General features: G+C 46.6%; 1 protein-coding gene across 2 annotated transcripts in view; it reads left to right on the top strand.

The window, feature by feature from the left end:
- The window catches only part of Fan1 (FANCD2 and FANCI associated nuclease 1), a 30,470-nt gene that overhangs the window by 2,282 nt on the left and 7,314 nt on the right, over positions 1–20,874 (top strand). The window contains exons 3-10 of one of the 2 annotated variants that reach the window (XM_021208981.2): positions 495–635; positions 2,883–3,084; positions 5,324–5,557; positions 9,550–9,681; positions 10,876–10,984; positions 12,131–12,250; positions 19,288–19,452; positions 20,107–20,257. In XM_021208981.2, the coding sequence (XP_021064640.1) occupies positions 495–635; positions 2,883–3,084; positions 5,324–5,557; positions 9,550–9,681; positions 10,876–10,984; positions 12,131–12,250; positions 19,288–19,452; positions 20,107–20,257 (1,254 nt within the window). The remainder of the gene's footprint in view (positions 1–494; positions 636–2,882; positions 3,085–5,323; positions 5,558–9,549; positions 9,682–10,875; positions 10,985–12,130; positions 12,251–19,287; positions 19,453–20,106; positions 20,258–20,874) is intronic. The other variant, XM_029531332.1, reaches the window with a different exon arrangement.

Below are 20,874 nucleotides of genomic sequence, written 5' to 3'. Positions count from 1 at the left end.
TATCAGGGTCTTATCTGATTTGTGTGCAGTGGAAGGGTCAGTAGTCTGATGACCACCATGAGGAGTCACTGTGGGAGTACTGTGGGCTGGCTCTCTATGTCAAGGAGAGGCCCATTAAAAACCAGTTCTTGTGCCTGGTGATATCTGCTGTGCAAATAGTACTTCAGTTACTATGACAGTAGCTGTCTTTTGTTCATTCGTTTGTTCGTTCATTTGTTTGGACAGGGTTTCTCTGTGTAGCCCTAGCTGTCCTGGAACTCACTCTGAAGACCAGGCTGGCCTCCTGGCCTCAAACTCAGAGATCCCTCTGCCTCTGCCTCCCAAGTGCTGGGTTTAAAGGCATAGGTCACCGGCTGGCTAGTGTGTATATGTGTATATTTCTAATAATACATATTTGCCTCATAATCTAGAAGTAAATGGAATCTGTATGTTTTTTTAGAAGAAAGTTAATATATCTTTTTTTTGCTGTTTTTTTTTTCTTGCCTTTGTTGCAGCTAGTGGTCAAAAGTTGTATGTGAGGCTCTTTCAACGTAAATTAACCTGGATTAAAATGAGTAAACTGGAGTATGAAGAGATTGCCTCCGACTTAACCCCTGTGGTTGAAGAATTGAAGGACTCAGGCTTTCTACAGACAGGTACGGTTAGAAGGAGGACCTGAGAAGGAAATGGGATTTAAGGAATGGCTTTCATGCCGAATGGTGGCACACGCCTTTAATCCCAGCACTCGAAAGGCTGCTGTATCTCTGAGTTCGAGGCCAGCCTGGTCTTTAGACTGAGTTTCAGGACAGCCAGGGCTACACAGAGAAACCCTGTCTCGAAAAACAAAACCAACAAAAACAAACAGACCAAAACAAGAAGATTCACTTTCAGTGGACTACGGGAATGTTGATGTGGTTCCTCCTGGTTAGTATCTGCTAAGTAGCAACTATTTTTTAAAAAAAAGATCTAGGTGCTGTGACCTGAGGACAGCGGGTTATCATGGGATTTAAGGCTCTCGGGTGCCTGGGTGATAGCTGAGAGGGCCGTGAAGGGTGGACTGCCGTTGCTTTCCTGGTGTAAGCTCAGTCACCTGGAGATGGGATGTGCCCCAGAAGAGGACATTCCTCTTGAGCTTCTGCCTTCCAGCGAGCACTTGATTGAATCTTACTCAACCTCCTCATCTCTGACAGAATAAAGCCAGCTGCGATGAGACCAGTGCTCCTCTAGCAAACATCTGTCCCCACTCCTGCCCACACATGCCACCTCTGCATGTGGATTGCCCTTAGCATTTAATTAGAGTTCAGTCAGAGCTGTGTGAACCCTAGTGAATCTGCCTTCTGTTGTGATACCCTGGGTTATCCTGTACAGTATGGGATGCAAATGGGTGTAGCGAGAAGGAGGGGTGGGCACCCAAGGTCAAGTTGTGGACACTTTTGACAAACAGTCTCAGCAGGTGGCTTCAGCAGGAAGAGTTTATAGTGAGAACAGAGGTAAAGATGTCGGGGTGATTGCCAGGGTGGGGTTGGATGGGATACAGGCAGAGCATGCTGGGTAAACAGTGGAGGTGTGGCAGCTACTCGGCTTGAGTGGCCCACAGTACTTTTTACTCCTCGGTGGAAACTGATCTTGGCTTGCTCCTGACTTGGAAGATGCTGTGCATATAGATCAACATGTTGATACACAGCACTCCCTTTGACTGCTGCTGGGGACTTACCTCTAAGCCTGAACAAAGCCAGAGCCCCAATGGTTCACCATGGATCCTTATGGATGTCCCTCTGCCTCTTGTAGCCACAGTGCAGTCCTTGTCTTTGTCATGGTGGAATCGTTCTTGTTGCAGAACCTTGGACTTAATTTCTTTTCTGCATAGGACAGCACCCACCGTTTAACCACATTACATTTGATTCTATCCTCAGAAGACATCTGCATGACTAGCCTATGTAAAGCAACCACCCTCCCTGTCAGGCTTTGTTGGCCTCAAACAATTTTGGTTTTCCTTAAAATGGAAAAAAAGGTTTATTTTTACTTTTGTGTCGCTGTATTTGTCTTCATGTGACTGTGTGCTTGACCACAGGCCAGAGGCATGGGGTTGCTGGCAGCTGGCATTGCATGACTGTGCTGCTAGGAACCGATTCCGGGTCCTCTGGGAGAACAGCAAGTGCTCTTAACTGCCAAGCCATCTCCAGTGCCTATCTCTGTTTTTCTTTACCACCTTTTACTGCCTGGCATGAGTAATTATTGTGGTAGGAGATGAGCTCTCTTTGGTCAAGGACCTGGTTCAATGCGGTGACACATGGCTGGGTCTGCTTCAGCCCAGTGCATTTCCCCTGGTGTGGTATCTGGGGTGCACCATAGCAGGATGCTGGAGGACTGAACCCGTGTAAGGCTTCCCAGTCTGCATCATATGGTAGGCAGAGGACCACTTCACTCTGTGAACTAGTTTGGAGAGGCCCCTCACATGGCTACAGATAAGGAAGATGGACGGTGTAGTCCAGTAAACTTTGTTCATAGTTTGTTGTCTGTAGTAGGGTTGGTAGGTTGGGTTTTATGGAGACAGGGTTTCTTTGTGTAGCCCTCACTGTCCTGGAACTGACTCTAAATGAGGCTAGTCTCCAGTTCAGATCCACCTGCCTCTTCCTTCTGAGTGCTGGGCTTAAAGGCCTATACCACCACCACCCTGATGTTGACGATAGTCTTTAATGGAAAGAGTCTGGCGAATGGAAAGAGTTGGTGAATACTTGACAAACTCTGCTTTGTTTTGGAAAACTTATTACAGTTTCTAGAGGAAATTTTCATCTCATTTGCATCTAGCTGATTCTCTTCCTACCCCAAGTAAATAAAGCTAGATGACAGTAAATTCTAGAAAAGTACTTTGAGCTTACTTTTGGTTGTCTTAACTGTTGCAGAATCGGAGTTGCAAGAACTCTCGGATGCCCTTGAACTCCTTTCTGCTCCTGAGCTGAAAGCCCTGGCCAAAACCTTCCACTTGGTGAGTCCCGGTGGGCAGAAGCAGCAGCTGGTAGACGCCTTTCACAAACTGGCCAAACAGCGCTCAGTCTGCACGTGGGGCAAGACCCAGCCCGGAATCAGAGCAGTGATTTTAAAAAGGTCTGTGTTCATTGTATCAGTGAAAACATCTGCTGTGTCCGTAAGTGCGCTAACCGGGTAGTCTAGACTCTGTCACTTTTCCAGACTGCGCCTGCTTGTGGCAGTTGTATTGGGGTTGACAATGCAAAGCCTTCACTGTCCTGTCCTCAGTGCTGTATTGGTGCTTTCTCCAAAATTCTTGTGTAAGACTGTGCTAATTTCTAGAAGCAAGAAAGTCAGTATGCTGTTGGGGTCCATGAGTCGCCCCATAAACCACACAAACACTGATCTCAGACAGGGATGGTTTATTGAGTGAACCCCCTAATACTGATAGGATTAGGGACATAGCTCAGAATTATCTGAAGCTACGATGACGAACATCTTTCCCTGTCAGCTTATAAAAGAAAAAAAAAATTAAAAACCCCACAAAAACCTCAGTGAGCTCATATGCAGCTGCAGGAAGTGCTGCCTAGTGGTTGGCTCTGACTTGAGCCGTTTAGACAGAACAGTTCATATTGACCTTTAATTTGATGGGTCCTACATAAAGCTTTGTGGGATTTCTTAAGATTAACAAATCTCAGGGGGGCTGGAGAGATGGCTCAGTGGTTAAGAGCACTATCTGCTTGCTCTTCCAGAGGTCCTGAGTTCAAATCCAGAAACCACATGGTGGCTTACAACAATCTGTAGTGGGATCTGATGCCCTCTTCTGGTGTGTCTGAACACAGCTACAGTATACTCATATAAATGAAATGAATATTAAAAGAAAAAAAAAAAGAAGAATTGTTTGAAGATTACAAATCTCAAAACACAATAGGATATGTGATCAGCATGACCTTGCTCTGAATTAAGTTATTTTTCTGTATCAGTCACTGGGAAGCATGTTACAGCAACAATGTGAAATAGCTGGCAGGCATGGAACAAAATGGCTACAGCTATGCTGGCTGGGGAGGAGGTGGGTAGACTTCAATACGAGCAATAAAGTAAGAACCTTTGGTACATGCTCATAACATATTATCTAAGATATGCCATAGAAGAGGACGTTCCAATAGTAACGCCTGTTCTTACAGACTTTAGGGCAAGCTGTCAGTCATACTTTGAATTTAGTAAACTTTTTATTGGAATGTTATGAGCCAGACTTAATATACATAATTTTTTTAAAAACGTTTACCCAGAACTCTGGTGGTTTCTTTAATCTTTAAAAAGCACTTGAGCTGTTACTTTTAAGAAAGGCCATTAAAAACCTGCGGGGTTCTTTTACCATGAAATCTATGAAGTCAAAGTATATCTGCATTAACATGGGGCCCATTATTCCAGAGCAGTGGAGGATAAGATGAGATACTTGTATATTTCATATATTACAAATGACTCCATTTGAATAAATCATGTACTTAAGAAGTTGACATCAGATGTATAAAGTCTTAAGGTGGCTTACAGCCCAGTGGTCAAGTACTTGCCTAGTGTGTGCAAGACCCCAGCCAGGTTCAATCCCTAATACCAGGAAACAAAGCGTGGATTGACCTAGAGAAGTATTAAGTCCTTATCAGGTAAAGAACTTGCCTCCAAGAACCTGACTTGATTCCTAGCACCCCGATGGTGGAAGGAGAGAACCAGCTCTGACAGCTATTCTCTGACCTCTACACACATATGGCATGGGCGCGTCCACACATGTGCACATACACACAAATAGAGAATACATGTACTTTTGTTTTTAAAGAAGGCCTATTGTAGAGGCTTCTGGGAGCTTGAGGTCTTAGAATTCTCTGAGTAGAGTTTGGTATTACAGTAATGGACGCCATGAGAAGGAAAGTGAATGCCCCAAAGGAAGGGGGTCTGCGTTGTTTGTGGTGCCAAGGGCCAGTTCCAGGGGTTCCTAGTCTTTAGATGACCATTCAGATCAATAAATGAGAATTGCTAATATCAGAGGCAATAAGTCCATTTACGAGTTTTCCCTGGTGTTTTGAGTGTTCATGTCCATGGTAAACTCTACATAACATGTGGCTGGGGAAAAAAGCATCATTACTGAGTAAAACTACGCATGAAACCATTGGGGGTAAAGAATTATTTATTTTCCATGTCCTTAAGTACGTCTCTGAGCTCTAAGGCTAGGCAACACATTGTCACAAGCAGGGGTTGCTAAATGCTGCATGTTTCCAACAATGACTGACATTTCTCTTCATTTTAACTGAGGATAATTTGTAAAATCTCATATCCAAATGCTTAAAAGCTAGAGAGGTGACTCTGTGTTGTATGTATATTTTAGAGCTAAAGACTTGGCTGGCCGGTCCCTTCGAGTCTGTAAGGGCCCTAGGGCAGTGTTTGCCCGAATCTTGCTTCTGTTCTCATTGACTGATTCCATGGAAGACGAAGAAGCTGCTTGTGGGGGTCAAGGTCAGCTGTCTACTGTGCTCTTGGTCAATCTGGGCCGAATGGAGTTTCCTCAGTACACCATCAGCCGGAAGACCCAGATCTTCAGGGACAGAGAGGACCTCATCAGGTGGGGCCATGCTAAGTCTCTGTAATACCTGTGCTCATTTTAAAATTTAAGAAGAGATCTTATTATCGTCTCTTGCCTGCCAGTGTGGAAATGGGGAGTGCATGCCACAGTCTTTTTTTCTGTCTGTGGGTTTATCATCCTTTTCCTCTCTCGCATGCATGTCTGCATCTCCCTGGAGAATGCTCACATGCACTTAGCCGAAGGCTGCCAGTCAGCGAGTTCTGAGTTAAAGCCGCAAAAGATTTGCATTAGGTGATGTTCCCGAGTAGCTGTGGCAGGAAATGCTTCTGTAACACGGATGTTTGACAGCCCTGCCTTGTGCGTTTGCTGCTGGGACAAATAAGGCAGAAGAGTGTGGTTTTCCAGTCACAGCACTCAGCCCTGGCTGTTGAGAGCTTGTGTGTACACAGTGAGTTAGAACGTGTGAGTCTACACAGCACTTCATGGGTTTTATGAATGTTGGCTTGATTAGCAGAAGAGCTTTGATTGAAAAAATGGTGGAGGTCTTAAAGCAAGAGAGAAATCACTGTTTGTTTGTTTTAAGATAGGAACTTTCTTGTCTAGGACTCTAGGCTGACTCTGCAATCACAACCCACTCTGCTCTTGACCCTCCTGACTGTTGTGTGCACAACCATGTTGGTGTATTTTCTTTAAAAAAAAAAAAAAAAGTAAAGGCAATTTTTATAAGAAAAATGAATTAACTGACACCACTGTGGTTATTGGTGTAAGGTTTGTAACTCACTTAATTAATACTGATCCAGACCTTTGCTTTAGGGAGCATTAAGTTTGGGACACTCGTGTTCTAACTGAAGTCACTGAGCCTACTGAATGGAATCAGCATTGCCTGAGCTCTCAGGAAGCCGCCTTGCTTGTGTTCATTTGGCCTGCATCTCCGGCCAGATGTTCTGTCCTGAGGACATTCCGTGTCCTGGTGTCTTTTGTGGGTTTTATTCTCAGTGACTTTAAGCCTTTCCCTTTTGTGCACCCGTGTGCCCTGAAGCCACCTTCCAGCCTGGCTTTGCTCAGAACTGTGGAGCTTCTTTGTCATAGTTGCCTCATCTGTGACCCGAGAGAGCAATGGTGTATCCTTACAGATGTGTGTGAGCACATGGGAAGTGCTTAGAACCTGACCTCTGTGGACGGCCTCATACCTGCTAGTGATTACTACAGATGTCATAGCCCCTTATATTTAAGGGATGACCTTTCAGTTTAACGGTTGGCAAAGCCAGAGGTAGCAAGTTCATAAGAGAGTGGACTCAAATATTTTCTACAAAGAACCTACGCTGTAATGAAGTAAGTAACCCGTTGGTTGTGAATGAAATTGTGTTTAGTTGCCTCCTGGATGTGCCATATTATACAAATCCCATAACGTGATGCCTGCCCACGTCTGCACTTGAGATTGGTGGTCCTCCAATATCTTGTAGAGCCGTGCTGCATGCCTGGAGTCTCCTATGCTCTAGGTAGTGAGTGGAGTAACAGCAGTGAGGGAGGTAAAGTTGCTGCCTATGTGGGGCTGCCACTCACTGTGGCGATAATAAGCAGGAAACTGTGTAAAAAGTTGTGTGTGATAGGTTGATAGAGCTGCCTCAGCAGCTAAGAGCACTCGCTGCCTTCGCAGAGGACTTGGTTTGGGCCTCTGCTGTTCTGGCATCTACTTGGCCATTTACAACATCTGTAACTCCAGCTCTTTCACCCTCTCCTGGCTTCTGTGGGCACCAGGTAGACATGCAGCATCCTTAAGCACATGCAGGTAAAACTCTCATACAGGTAAAGTAAAAGTAGCAAATCTTTTTCAAATGCGATGTGACCCCTGAGAGGTAGGCTGCAGAAGTTCTACTTCCTAAGCAATGCCAGAGAGTGGCCCTGGAGAGTTGACCTCAGAACTAAGACATGAGAATGGAAAGGCAGCTGTGTGTAGACAGGGTGTGCACATTGTCCTTCAGCAATAAGGTAGGCAGAGGCATGGAGGACTTGGCCGTGTTAGAGAAGCACACGGCCTCTGGCTCTGGGAGCAGTAGTGTAGGGACAGGCTGTAGGGACTGACGCATGCTTGACCTCAGAGAGATGGGGTCAGCCTGTGTCTGTTCTCCTAGTATTGGGAAACAGCTGAAAGGGTGTTTCATGTTTTTAACCAGAGTGCCTATGAAGCTATACTCGAAGAGGGGCAGGAGAGCCGAAGGAAGGCTGGTTTGACTTTAGTGGTGGTCTGGTTGAGGATAATGGCGACTTCTGGACTGGTGGTAGCAGAAATGACTTTATTATTAGATGTAAGGGGACAGATAAGTGAAGTAGAAACTTAAGGGTTCTTTGGAGAGTCAGTTGTGTTGGATGGTGATTTGCTGGGGCAAACATGTGAAGGAATATTTCACTGAAGCAGACACAGGTGAAAGGATGTCCTGCTAAAACAAACACGTGAAAGGACACGTGATAAAGGAGTGTCTTCGATAATGACACACATGTATTGGTCTGCCTTACATTGCGTAGTTGAGCTCCATTTGTTGGGACTCTAGAGAGAGAAACACAGGGAGAAACTTCTGGTGCGGTGCTACAGCTGCTTACAGATTCTGCAGACATGGGCTGGTCGGCAGAGTGATGTGAACTGAGGCAAGACACACACTAAGGCAGGACCCGTGCTAAGGCAGGACCCTTGGAGGACACGTGATGTCTGGAGGGAGTATAGAAAGGAGTCTACAGATGGTGGACGGAGGCAGAGCTTGCTTGCTTGCATAGCTAGGTGCTTGTTGGTCTCTTAAAGTGTGGTTGGCTTGGTTCAGGTTGGGTCGGTTGTGAAGCTGAACGTGAAGGGGCTACTCCTGCCCTGGTGATGGTTTGAGGTGGGAATGGTATACTACTTCCAACTTACAGATATGTTCTTCGCTTCTCCCCCACTCCCCCCCCCTTTATTTTGAGAAGGGTCTAGCCTCGGCTGCCCTTGAGTTCCCTATGTACTGGAGGATGACCTTGAAGTTCTGAATCTTTTGTTTTGCTGTGTTCCAACAGAAGTGAGGCGTGCCGTGCTGGGATTGACAAAGCTTTGTGTGTGGCAGGCACATGCCCTGTCTATCACTGGGCTGCAGCACCTGGCCATGTTTTTCTGTTTTATTGACCTTGGAGTCTAGCAGACTATCCTAAATGATTGGGTCTGTGGGTTTGTGAGCAAACGTGACTTCTGGATGCAAGGTGTTTTCTTGTTAATATTAGTGTTTGTATTACTGGTATTGCATGCTGTTCTTCTCCAAAATACAAGGAATATGCTCTCATTGTTTCAGAGCCTGATAGTCACGCGTCTTTGATTTTCATATCTAACGAAGGAATGAAACATCATATTTCTCCACTAAATAGTTAATGAAATTTCATCATTGCTTTCTCCCTGAAGCGTTCCCGATTTGGAAATATCCTGTCGTTCTGTGGACTTGGGCAGTATCTCTGATTACATTGCTTACTGTGTCAAACTGCCATCTTGCTACAATGCTGAATTCAGTTCCACATTCACTTGGTGACTCTCAGCTTGTTGAATAGATGAATGCCAGGACCCAGGAATACTGATTCAGTCACTATGGAATTTACGTAATGGGGCAAGCTTTGTAAACTTACGGTGTAGATGCTTCTGTCTTCCTAGTAGAGCAGATTGAATCAGTTCATGGCCACTGAGCAGAGGGGAGAACTATATTGTGTTATTGCTAGGATGCAGCTTAAATATACCTCACTTTTTGCATTTTGTTTTATTTTTCTAATTTTTGAGGCAGGATCATGTTGGGTAGCCTTAGCTAGCCTGGAAATCACGTTGTAGAACTAGAACCCAGGGATCCACCTGCTTCTTTCTGCTTCTGCTTCCCAGTGCTGGGATTGGAGGCGAGCACCACCATGCCTTGCACATCCCCCCGAGTTTTCACAAGCATGCTTTTCTCCTCTTGGGTAAGCCCAGTGGCCAGGAGGTAGGGGTTGTTCTGCAAGTGCTCCTCCACTCAAGACCTGGGTGGCACTCTCTTTAGATATGCAGCAGCCGCACACATGCTGAGTGACATCTCGGCTGCCATGGCCAGTGGAAATTGGGAGGACGCTAAGAAGCTTTCTCAGAGTGCAAAAAGGGACTGGGACCAACTGAAAAGCCACCCTTCCCTGAGGTGAGTGTTTGGGTTGTTGTTGTTGTTGTTTTTTTGTTTGTTTGTTTTGCTTTCCTGTGACGGTGGTGGGACCCATAGCTTGAGCTCAGTGCTCAGAGGAAGTTGGAGGGGTAGAAGAAGGTAATGGGGGTGGGGGGAGGCTATGAGGAAGGAAGATACATTGTATAATATGTATGAAATAGTCAATAAATTAATAACATTAAACTGCAAACCCAGAAACCAACGGGAAGGGTTGAGGAATGCAGACAGGGTCAGCTTCTGGCCCTCCTTGTACACACGCATCTGCACACACCTGAACACAAACATACACAGCCTCCCTCCACTGGCTAGTTGTACATCAGCTTGACACAAGCTGTGGACCTCTGAGAAGAGGGAATCTCAATTGAGAAAATACCTCCCTGAGATCAGGCTCTTGGCAAGCTTGCAGGACATTTTCTTAATTAGTGATGATGGGGGAGGGCCCAGCCTTTTGTGGGTGGGGCCATTCCTGGACTGGTGGTTCTGGGAACTTTAAGAAAGCAGGGTGAGCAAGCCAGTAAGCAACACCCCTCCCTGGTCCCTGCATCAGCTCCTGCCTCCAGGTTCCTGCCCTGCTTGAGTTCCTGTCTTGACTTCTTTCAGTGATGAACAATGATGTGGAAATGTAAACCAAACAAAAGCTTTCCTCCCTAAATTGCTTTTGGTCATGGTGTTTCACCACAGCAATAGTAACCCTAATTGAGACACTGCCCCAAAACAGAAGTAAATAATGTCTAAGGTTGACCTTGGTTACAGTGTTGGCATGTATTAGAGCATCATGCAGTTTCTGTGTGTTTATATGCCAGTTAAACAATGAACTTAATCTCAAGTAGTTGTGGCAACACGTACAGAAGGGTCGGTAGTAGAGTGTATTTTCAAATACTGTCTGAGGAAGATAAAACTCACCCCCTGCTGCAGGCCTTGGGAAGCATGAAGCCTTGTCTGCGGTTTAAATGCTGACCTCCGTTTTAAATCTTGTCATGTATTCTTCTCACCTCTCCGAGCATCCTGAGGCAGGGGCTTGGGTGTGATGGTCTAATTTCATAGTGCAGAATCAAACACACAACTCAAAGTATTGAAATGTATCATCTTAAAGATAAAAATCCCACATTTTGTCACTTCTTACAGTTCGTATGAGCCCAGTTGCTAAACCCCTGGCGTGTGCTGTCCTTTCAGGTACCACGAAGCCTTGCCGCCCTTCCTGCGCTGCTTTACCGTTGGGTGGATCTACACAAGGATTTCCTCTCGGGCTGTTGAAGTCCTAGAGAGGCTTCACATGTACGAGGTCAGAGCACCCTCCTCCACCCTCCACTGAGAGGACTGTGACACACAGGAGAAAAACGCCACTCGGCTCTCGCCTTCTCTCTCTTGCATCAGCACAAATAATCTGCATACTAGGAAGGCTCGCTGGCCATGCACAGAGCCTGGGAGGGGCCCATTCAGCTTACCTGGGTCTCAGAGCTTGGTGGGAGACTCAGTTACCCTAGATCTTGTGGGTAAAAAGCTTGTACCCCCTTGTCATCTGTGGTGTATTGTCTAGAGATATAGTCACAAATAACAATTTGGTAACATCCTTAGATGAAGACATTGCCAGAGTTTCCTTTTACTGTGTCTGGTATTTCTGTATTAACAAATGCTTTTTACAAAGAGAAAATGACAAGCTGGGTCTTTGACTTAGCTCTCCTGAATCCCAGGAAGATCCATGGACAAGATGCCACATCTGTCATTCTGAAGCTCTTAAAGCTCCATTTCACAAAGAATGTATTATAGTTGACAAGATTTAAAGGTAAAGCAAAGTTGAAAATTAAATTAATTCAAGGTTTTTTACTTAAGAAAGATTCCCTTTGACATTGTTAGGTGGCTTTGTTGGGTACACTGCTGGGACAGGGTAAAGGAGGTCACGTGAACCTGGTTTGCTGTTTTTACATACTCTGGGAAGACAGGAGCATTCTCTGGCAATTTTTGCTTTATCAGTTATATTAAAGTTTCTTACAGCCAGATGCCAGACTGAAGGACTTTTCTCCCTTCCTGTGTCCCTTTCCATCTGTCCTTCCTGACAGCATGCCTCAAATCTCAGAGGGTCTTGAGCCTGCTGGCTTCCCAGAGTGTCGGGGTATGCCAGCACCAGGCAGCGCTTAGCTCCCTGTATGTAGCCAGGGCCCTGGGTGGCTGGGATGCTAGAGGTGACTTGGAGAAGCCCAGAGCCTGCTCACAGACTCTGAGGGCTCAGCATCACTAGGCAGAGACCTGGGGTCAAGTACAGATGCTCAGGCAGCTATGGTCATGCAGGAGAACCTCTCAAACTGCTGCCTGTCAGGGCTGGTCCTTGGCCTTCACTACAGATGAACTTCAGCAACCCTGTTGGCATCTGTCTATAATTAGAACCCATGTTTCCAGCATCTAACAACCTTTCTTTTTATTGTTGCCATAGGAAGCTGTCGAGGAACTTGAAAACCTCTTGTCTCAGAAAATCTATTGTCCTGACAGCAGAGGCCGCTGGTGGGATCGCCTGGCTCTTAACCTGCACCAGCACCTGAGGCGCCTGGAAGAGGTACTAGCGGCACATCCCACTGCTTTATTTGGTTTGTAATGGCAAAAAAGCTCTCAGTATTTCAGCACCAGGACGGAACTGAAGGCCAGAACTGAAGGCATCGTTAAACAAACACTTGGCCACTGAGCTACCATAGCCTAGGAAAGCACCGCTCTTTAATTAGCTTATTTGTTTGTTGGTGGGGCATAGTTTCACTGTGTAACTCTGTCTGTCTGTCTGTCTGTCTGTCTGTCTGTCTGTCTGTCTGTCTATCGGTAGGGACAGAGTGTCACTGTGTAGCTCTGGCTGTCCTAGAGCTCACTGTGTATATCAGGTTGGCTTCAAGCACCCAGAGATCCGCCTGCCTCTGCTTCTGCTTCTCCGTTGCTGATGTTAAAGGTGTGCACCATACCAACCATTTATTTTGCTTTAATTAAAATGTAATTGCACCGCTTTCTCCTTTGCTTCTCCGTTCCCACTAATTTCTGTTAGTGCTATCACCAAAAAAAGTAATTTATGGTCTTGAAAAAATTAGTAGAATGTATGATTTTTATTAATAGTGATGTATTTCTCTATAATGCATGGAAAAGTTACTCCAGACAAAAGCAAAAGCCTTTAAATATTTAGTTTTTATAAAAACTTTAGAAACCACTAATATACCAAATGTGATAGTCAAATCAAAACTTAATAAATGAAATTTCTAAATATAATTAGAAGATATTTTTCCTTTAGCTAACATTCTTTGATTTCTTCCAACCCCATCTCCCACCCCAAGATAGAAGGGGTGATTCTAACACCAGCATTAAATGAAGGCAGGAGATGTCTGTCTGCTCTGAGTGGAAGAGGAAAGGGGTTAATAGTGGGCTCCAGAAAGTGGAATCAAGGAGAGAGAGGATCCGGTGTGTCTCAGCTGTCTGCAGGTTCACAGTCGTACTCTCTCTGTCTCTGTCTGTCTCTGTGTGTCTGTCTGTCTGTCTCTGTGTCTCGGCCACGGTCTGGGCTGGAGATGCCAGCTTTATAGACTTGTTGCTTACCGCTTCTCATTACAAAGGCTGATGGGAGTCAGTCTCTCCCTTTTCTCACTGCAGGTGCTGGAGAGTACCCTCTGTGCTTCTGCAGGGCATTTTACCCCACCTCTGAACAGGCCGCCTTCTCTGGCAGGCCCCGGGGAACTTGGGGACCTGAAATAGACAGATCCTGTCACTTCTGTAGCAGGGCAGGGTGGGGCCTTTGAGGCCACTGCCTCTGAGCTGGTAACAGTGACTCTTTGTGTGACAGCCCGTGGGTTCCCTCCCCGACTGTCTCCATTCCAGCCTCGTGTCTGAACTGAATGGAAGGGGCTGTGTCTCAGGGAGGATTTGTTTTCCCAGTGGTACATTTAGTGAATCGGGGGAAAAGAGGGCTGGAAAAAATTGCCCATGGAATGTGGAAGTATGCCGTAGTATATTTTATAGCTTTCTACTAAACCAGCACCTTGTTGCCTCAGGTGGCCATGAAAAGCCAACAGAAGCTGTTTTCTGTCCTGGAGGTGGGCATGTCACCTCTTACTCCTGCTGCATGCTGAGCCTTACGTTGCAAGGCGGGATGCTGGCTGGCCCAGATCCCAGCCTGGGAAGGCGAGCACATGTGTCTGTGCTACTTCTCATCTTTCACTGTATTTATGGCAGAGGATGTTTCTCATCCTGCCTTGTTCGCAGTTCTGCAGACCTTTGCTGTAGTCATAGGGCCAGACAGGCCACTGAGCTCATTGTTCATGGATGCTAAGAAAGTTCTAGTTCTTTTTAACCTTTTCCCAGTACACTTAGTGCCATCCACACAGCTTTAGTACACAGTATTCTGTGCCCACATCCTCTGTCTTCTCTGTCTTCTGTCTGTCTACAGGGCACACGTGCAGGGACACACCCCTCCCCGTGCCAGGTCCCCTCTCCAGGACCAGCATGCGAGGCAGGGTCCTGCTTGCTCTTCTTGGCTCCTTTAGATCCATCATTAGTTCCCCAGGGCGTGAGCTTCCGTTCGTTCCTCGTGCTTTGGTTTTGTTTTGCTTTTAAGTTTTTCTCTAAAGTTTTAAAGTATATTTAGTATGTGTGTGCATGTGTCTGTGCACATGTGCAGGTCAGAGATGAACTTGTGTGGGGTCATTTCTCTACTCCCACCTTATGGGTCCCAGGACTAAATTCGAGTTTTCAGGCTTGGCTGCAGTGGGTTTACCTACTGCACCATCCTGCCTGTCTCTCATTCTTCTGTTAGGATAAAATGTGCGCAAAGTTTGCCCTTTAAGTCACTTTAGATATGATTCTGTGGTATGTGTTATACTTACATTGTTGTACCTGTCTAGTTATTAGTGCAAACGAAAAGACTGAGACCTTTGCCCATTTCTACCCTCCCCTTTGTGATCCATAGGCTTCCTGCTTGCCTCACTGTTACGGGAGTATAGTTATACTTAGCCTTTCTGTCTCTTTAACTCTGTGTGTGTGTGTGTGTGTGTGTGTATCTGTGTCTGTGTGTTTCTCTGTATATGGGTGTATCTGTGTGTTTTTATGTGTGTAGGTATCTGTGTGTTTATTTGTGTGTACATGTTGTGTGTGGATATCTGTGTGTATTTCTCTTTATGAATATCTGTGTGTATTTCTGTGTGTGTTTCTGTATTTGTGTGTGTATCTGTATGTGTATTTGTGTATCTGTGTGAATATCTGGGTATATCTGTGTGGGAGCATTTGTGTGTGTTTATCTGTGTGTGTATGTGTGTGTGTTTAACTGTGTCTGTGTGTTTATCTGTGTGTGTGTGTGTATCTGTATGTGTGTCCTGCATATGAGTGTGCTTATGCAGGTGCCACAGCGTGCATGTGGAGATCAAGAGGACAACCTCAGGCGGTGGGCCTCAGCTTTCACCTTGTTTGAGGCAGGTCTCTGGTTCACTGCAGTATGGACCAGGCTAGCTGGTCCTTCAGGAGCTTCTCCTGTTTCCCCTAATCTTGCTTCAGGAATACTAGGACTACAAAAGAACGGTCGCCTCTGTGCCCTGGTTCCCATGCGTTCCGAGGAGTCCTCACTCTTGGGCACCAAGTGCTTTACCCACAGAGCTGTCTCCCCAGCCTCCTGCTGATGGAAACTGACAATGTCTGGCTCTTTTTAACCCTTTTCCAACAATCCTGCTGGCCACCCTCATGGCCCAGCTTCCTGTTTCATTTGCCTTGGTGTTTGCATCAAAGTTCCATCCTTACTCTAGCATGTTGCGACTTCATTTGTTGTCAAGGATGAACGATGGATATGGTGTGGCATGTACAGACCAAAGTTTATTTTTCCAGTCATCTGTAAATGGATTCTCAGGTTCCCTCCACCCTTTGGCTGTTGGGAATATTGCTGCCGTGGATATGGGTATGCAGTAATTCTTGAGTACCTATTTTTAAGTCTTTAGGGACGTACCTAGGGACGATCCTGTGGCAACTTTATGTTTGGCTCTTTAAAAGCTGCCAGATTGAGGGCTAGAGAGCTGGCTCATCAGTTAAGAGCACTGACTGTTTGTTCTTCCTGGGGTCCTGAGTTCAATTCCCAGCAACTACATAGTAGCTCACAACCATCTGTAATGGGATCTGAGACCTTCTTCTAATGTACAGACATACACGCAGACAGAGCACTCATATACATAAATAAATCTTAAAGAAAGGAAAGCTGCCAGTGTTGTTTGCAGTGCTCCCTCCATTTTTATATACCCTGCCAGTAAGCCACGCAGGCTCTGGATTTCCACATCCTGGCCAGCACGAGTCAGTTTTTACTTTCTGAGCATCTTCATCTGAGTAGAGTAAGATAAGGAATGGTGTCCGCTGTGGACTTTGTATTTCTGCTGAATGTGGAAGAGCCTTAGAAAACAGGAACATTAGTTCCTCTCTGTGTAAAGAATCCTGCTCAGCTCTGCTCCTGCCTGCATCTAGAATCACCGTGTAACTGGCTCTGAAGACCCCCACCCCTCTGTCAACGAGGTCAGGTGTGTGTGGCTTTCCCAGCTTCCCAGCTGATGTCCTGAGAACTTTGGAGCCAAGGCTTCCAGGAAGTCCTCTCTAGCCTGTGGCTTGGCTGTCTCTCGGGTCATGGTCTCTGTGAGGAAAGAACCTGGGCACTGACAGCACTGACAAGTTAGGCTCTGTCCTTGTAGGCCGGCTGCAGAGACGAGGAACAGTAAAGAGTGTTCTCCACGCTGTGGACGTGCTGTCGCCACACTGGGAAAGGAACAAATACAGAGGTCCCATGACTCCACCCCACCCACATCCTTCTTCAGGGTCAACAGAGGGCAGAGAGCCAAGGCTCTGCTGTGAAGGGCACTCACAGACTGGAGCTGGCTGTAAGTCCTGCCTCCAGGGCAGAGAGCCAAGGCCATGCAGCCAGCTCCATGCAGCCAATGCCCTTCAGAGCTCTCTGCTCTCCCCCATTCCACGGTCCAGCGGCACCGTCATGGCACCAGTCAACACAAAGAGCTCACTTTCAATCATGGAGGGGACCATCGAGCCCTCAGAAAAGAGACAGCAAGAAACAGTTGAACATACTGAGCCAAATGAAATGGACTTAATGAACAAGGCAGTGAGGGAACGTGGAGAGCAGAACAGAAATAGAACGATCTTCGCCAACCATTCTTAAAGCAGAGGTCAGAGCTGATTGACCAAATCCCAGACCTTTAAGGAACATCCTCTGTCAATCATCCGCAGGGATGTGCACTGCCTGGGGATGAGGATGACGAGTTGCATTACCTGCAGGCGAGAAGAGACAAATCGGAAGGTGCAGGGTCTCATCTGGATGAGAATCCTTAACTCTGCAAACAGAATTCTCTCCAGAGAATTTCATCTAAGTGAGAGAGTCCATCTGACTTCAGATATCACTGAAATCAGGTGGAAACTCAGAAAGGATCCCACAAAATACCCAGGTCAAATGCAGGGTTCAGCCTGCAGAGAGGGGCAGCCGGAAGAACCAGGGGTTTCCTCACCCGGTTTACTGACCATTCTCTTTGGATAGGAGAAGGTTGTCAAAGATGATACTTGGCCAAATCTCTTGCAGTGCAACTGGCTCCTGGTTTGCAGATGGAAAAGATGATGACGTAGGAGATCGGGGAGGGGCCTGAATGATTGTGCTGCAGGGGATAAGGATGATGGTGAAGGGGAGGAGAGGGGAGGGCGAACAAGAAAATGCTGAACACTGATGAGGTCTAACCCTTAAGGCTTTTCCTTCTTCATTTTCTCCAGTCAGGAGCAGTAAACATTGTCCCCTATTCTTCTCAGTTGCTCTATTTTGAGATCTCTTAATACCATAGCTCTCAACCTATGGAGGAAAACATAACTTAAGCAAAATACAGTGGAAACAGAATCTCCACTTTCCTATTCTGAATTCATCTGTATCCTTTCTTGCCTCAATACGAACTGCGTGGAACCCACAGCACTGCTGTGCCTCTGGGGAAAACCCTGCTCCCTGGCCTTGCCAGAGGCTAGCAGGTGCTTGACCCCTTTGTAGCACCACCCCTAGGTTTCCCTCCTTCTGTATATGGGGCTCAGAGACTACACTGTGTCTCAGTGTGAATATGAATGGTTACTATTTACCAACATGGATCTATTTTCTCATGTTTACTAAAAAGGGAAAAGTTTCAAGTGTATGGAAGGTTAGCTTGGGTGTGTTAGGAGTTTTTTGACAACATAGTTTCTCTTATAGCTTGTATAATTATGGTGTTTAACAGACAATACACTTTAAGATGACACTAGAAATTCTTTTTAGACTTATTGTGTATGTGTGAGTGTTTTGCCTGCATGTATGCATGCACACCATGTGAGTGCTTGGTGCCCTTGGAGGTCTGAGGAGGGCATTGGGTCTCCTGGAAGTGGAGTTAAGGACGGCCGTAAGCCATCATGTGGGTGCTGGGAACTTAGTCTTGCCAGGTTCCCTACAAGAACAAGTGCTCTTAACTTCTTTCCAACCCGCTAAGGTGACCCTTGTAAAATTCTCTCCTAATGATGGCTGGAGCCCTGCCACTCAGTGTGAGAGATCAGCAGAGCCTGAATAATTTTATTTGAAGTTAAATTTCCTTATTGTGATTTGTAAAGTTATTGTGCATATGGGTGCTTTGTCTGCATTTATGTCTGTGTACTGTATGTATGCAGGACCTAAGGAGGCCAGAAGAGGGCATCAATTCCCTGGAACTAGAATTATGGATAGTTGTGTAGATGCTGGCAATTGAGACTGGGACCTCTGGAAATGCAGCCGGAGGCCCTTCTGCAGCCACCTCTCCAGCCCCACCGCTCACTGTAATTTTGTTATTTTATATTTTTTTTTCCCAGTTTGGGGACAAAGGTGACACTCAGTTTTCTATGTTAAAAGTGTACAGATTGCTTTATTAAAATTAAACTGAATGTGCACATAAAGGAAAACAGGCCAAGAGGCCACAGAGCCACACAGTTCTGGGCACGGTGTGGCCCTGCTCATGGTGGGCTAGCCTTGTCTCAGCTCCAGCCTCTCCTGCAGGGTGGTCTGACCAGTTGTCAGGGCTGTGTACAATCTCGTTCCAGGAGACAAGCCCCTTCTCTGGCTGGCCCCAGGGCCTCAGCATTTTCTTCCATCGGAGATGTTAGTTTCTTGGGGCCCACTGTCTCAGTAATCTGATTGAGGAAGAGAAGGGCCCAAGTGTCTCATTACAGTGGGTGTGGTGGCACACACTTTTAATCCCAGTACTAGGGAGGCATAGGCAGGCAGTTCTCTGTGAATTCAAGGCCAGCCTGATCTACAGATCGAGTTCTAGGATTATACACAGAAACCCTGTCTCAAAACTAAACAAAAAATTAATCAAACAAGAAAGTCTTCACTGCTGCCAGGTGGCTCTCTAGCCATGTGAATGATGGCTGGTCATGGTTAAGTCATGGAAGAGGCCTAAGGAGATGGCCTAAGGCAGTAGCCTGCGTTTCTCCAGGCACTGTTTACCTATTTGTGAAAAACAGAATAATTAGTCTTGAGGTTTTTTGTCAAACTAAGTGGACAGCTGCTGCCTTCAGGACTCTGGGGATCTTGACATATGACTTGTTAATTGCTAGGCAATTAGGTGCATCAGGGAAGGCCTGGCAGACCCACACGTGAGAACAGGACACCGACTTTCTCTTTATCAGCGAGCTGTGCGCCTGCGAGAGTCTCCGAGCTGCAAAAAGTACAAGCACCTCTTCAGCCAGCTGCCCGAGGTTGCCGTGGGAGACGTTAAGCATGTAAGTGTCCTTCGGGTGCTTTTGTGTTTGCTGTTGGTTAAACCCAGGCCACATCCAGTTCTCCTTGCTGTGCCCTTGATTTAAACGTATTTACTTAGATTCTTCTGTGTGCCTCCCCCACTCCCGAATCATTTTAGTATGTAACTTCCTCTTGGACTCAGAATGGTCTGATTCTCATTTGGGACAGTGGTGTCACCATTGTGTCCATTTCATTTTAATGCCCTCTTCTCTGCTATGTCTGGGCTACCCTGTATGGCCACACCAGGGCTGGGTGACAGAGCTTCTGAGTAAGAATGTAAACGTCCACTGCTTTTGCCTGCTTCTCTGGGGGGCCGTTTAGATGCTCTGCAGAGACTGGGACAGTCACATCCTTCAGAGTGTGCTAGTGTGGGTCACATACCATTTACTCCTGCTCTGCGGGAGTAGCCAGGTCTATCCCCAGGATGTTGCATGAAAGTCTCCAGGGGCTAATCAAATGGGTTTGTTTTTGAGGCAAAGTCTCACTATGTAGTCTTAGCTGGCCTGGAACTTACTATATAGACAGGCTAACTTCAAACTTAGAGAAATCCACCTGTCTCTGCCTCCTGAGTGCTAGGACTGAAGGTATGCGCCACCATGCCCGACTTTGATTGATGCTTTTTGCTACCGTTCTAGGTAACCATCACGGGCAGGCTGTGCCCACAGTATGGCATGGGCAAGTCTGTGTTTGTCATTGAGAGTGGAGACGCCGCCAACCCCACCACAGTCCTCTGTTCTGTGGAGGAGCTGGCGCTGGATTATTACAGGCAGAGTGGCTTTGACCAAGGTAAGCTGAGCAGCATCTCCTGCATCCCAGCTGGTCGGCAGATGGGGCGAGATGCAGGGTGGCTCATCAGTAGTGGCGTGCTCTCCTCTCTTACCTCAGTAGCAGCCACAGCTGACCAGAGGTGTAGGAAAAAGAACTGGGTTGTTTGCCAGGGGGGTCCTCTTGGTGTTCGGCCGTTATTGTTGTGCAGCTGTGCCGGCTGTGTGGACGGTGCTCTGTGATAGGGTGATCACAGTAAGGATACTTATTGCCTTTGCTACCAGAGACTGGCATTGGGTAGAGATGTGAGACAGGACAGAGAGTTGTCCTGTAAAAGGCTGCCTGGTAATGAAGCTGTCCTTGAGGGCCAGGACATCTGAGGGGCACAGACATCTCAACGGGCACATGGTAAGATCATAGGTGTGAGGAGCTTGAAATGAAATCTGCTAGCTTCCAAGAACACAAGTGTCGGAGCTGGGAGCCTGGTGGTCTGTTGCAGGGTAGAGAGGAGGGATGCTGGAGGGCCTGCTGGTCTGCCCATTGAGCGTGAATGTCCAGTGAGAAACTCGCGCTGACCAATGCAGAATCATGAGATTCCCTGCGGGCTAGGTCCTCAACCACCTGCCTGCCTGGCACAG

Source organism: Mus pahari, chromosome 1 (genome assembly GCF_900095145.1).
Source record: "Mus pahari chromosome 1, PAHARI_EIJ_v1.1, whole genome shotgun sequence".
NCBI lineage: Eukaryota > Metazoa > Chordata > Mammalia > Rodentia > Muridae > Mus > Mus pahari.
This window is presented reverse-complemented; position numbering and strand designations above follow the sequence as displayed.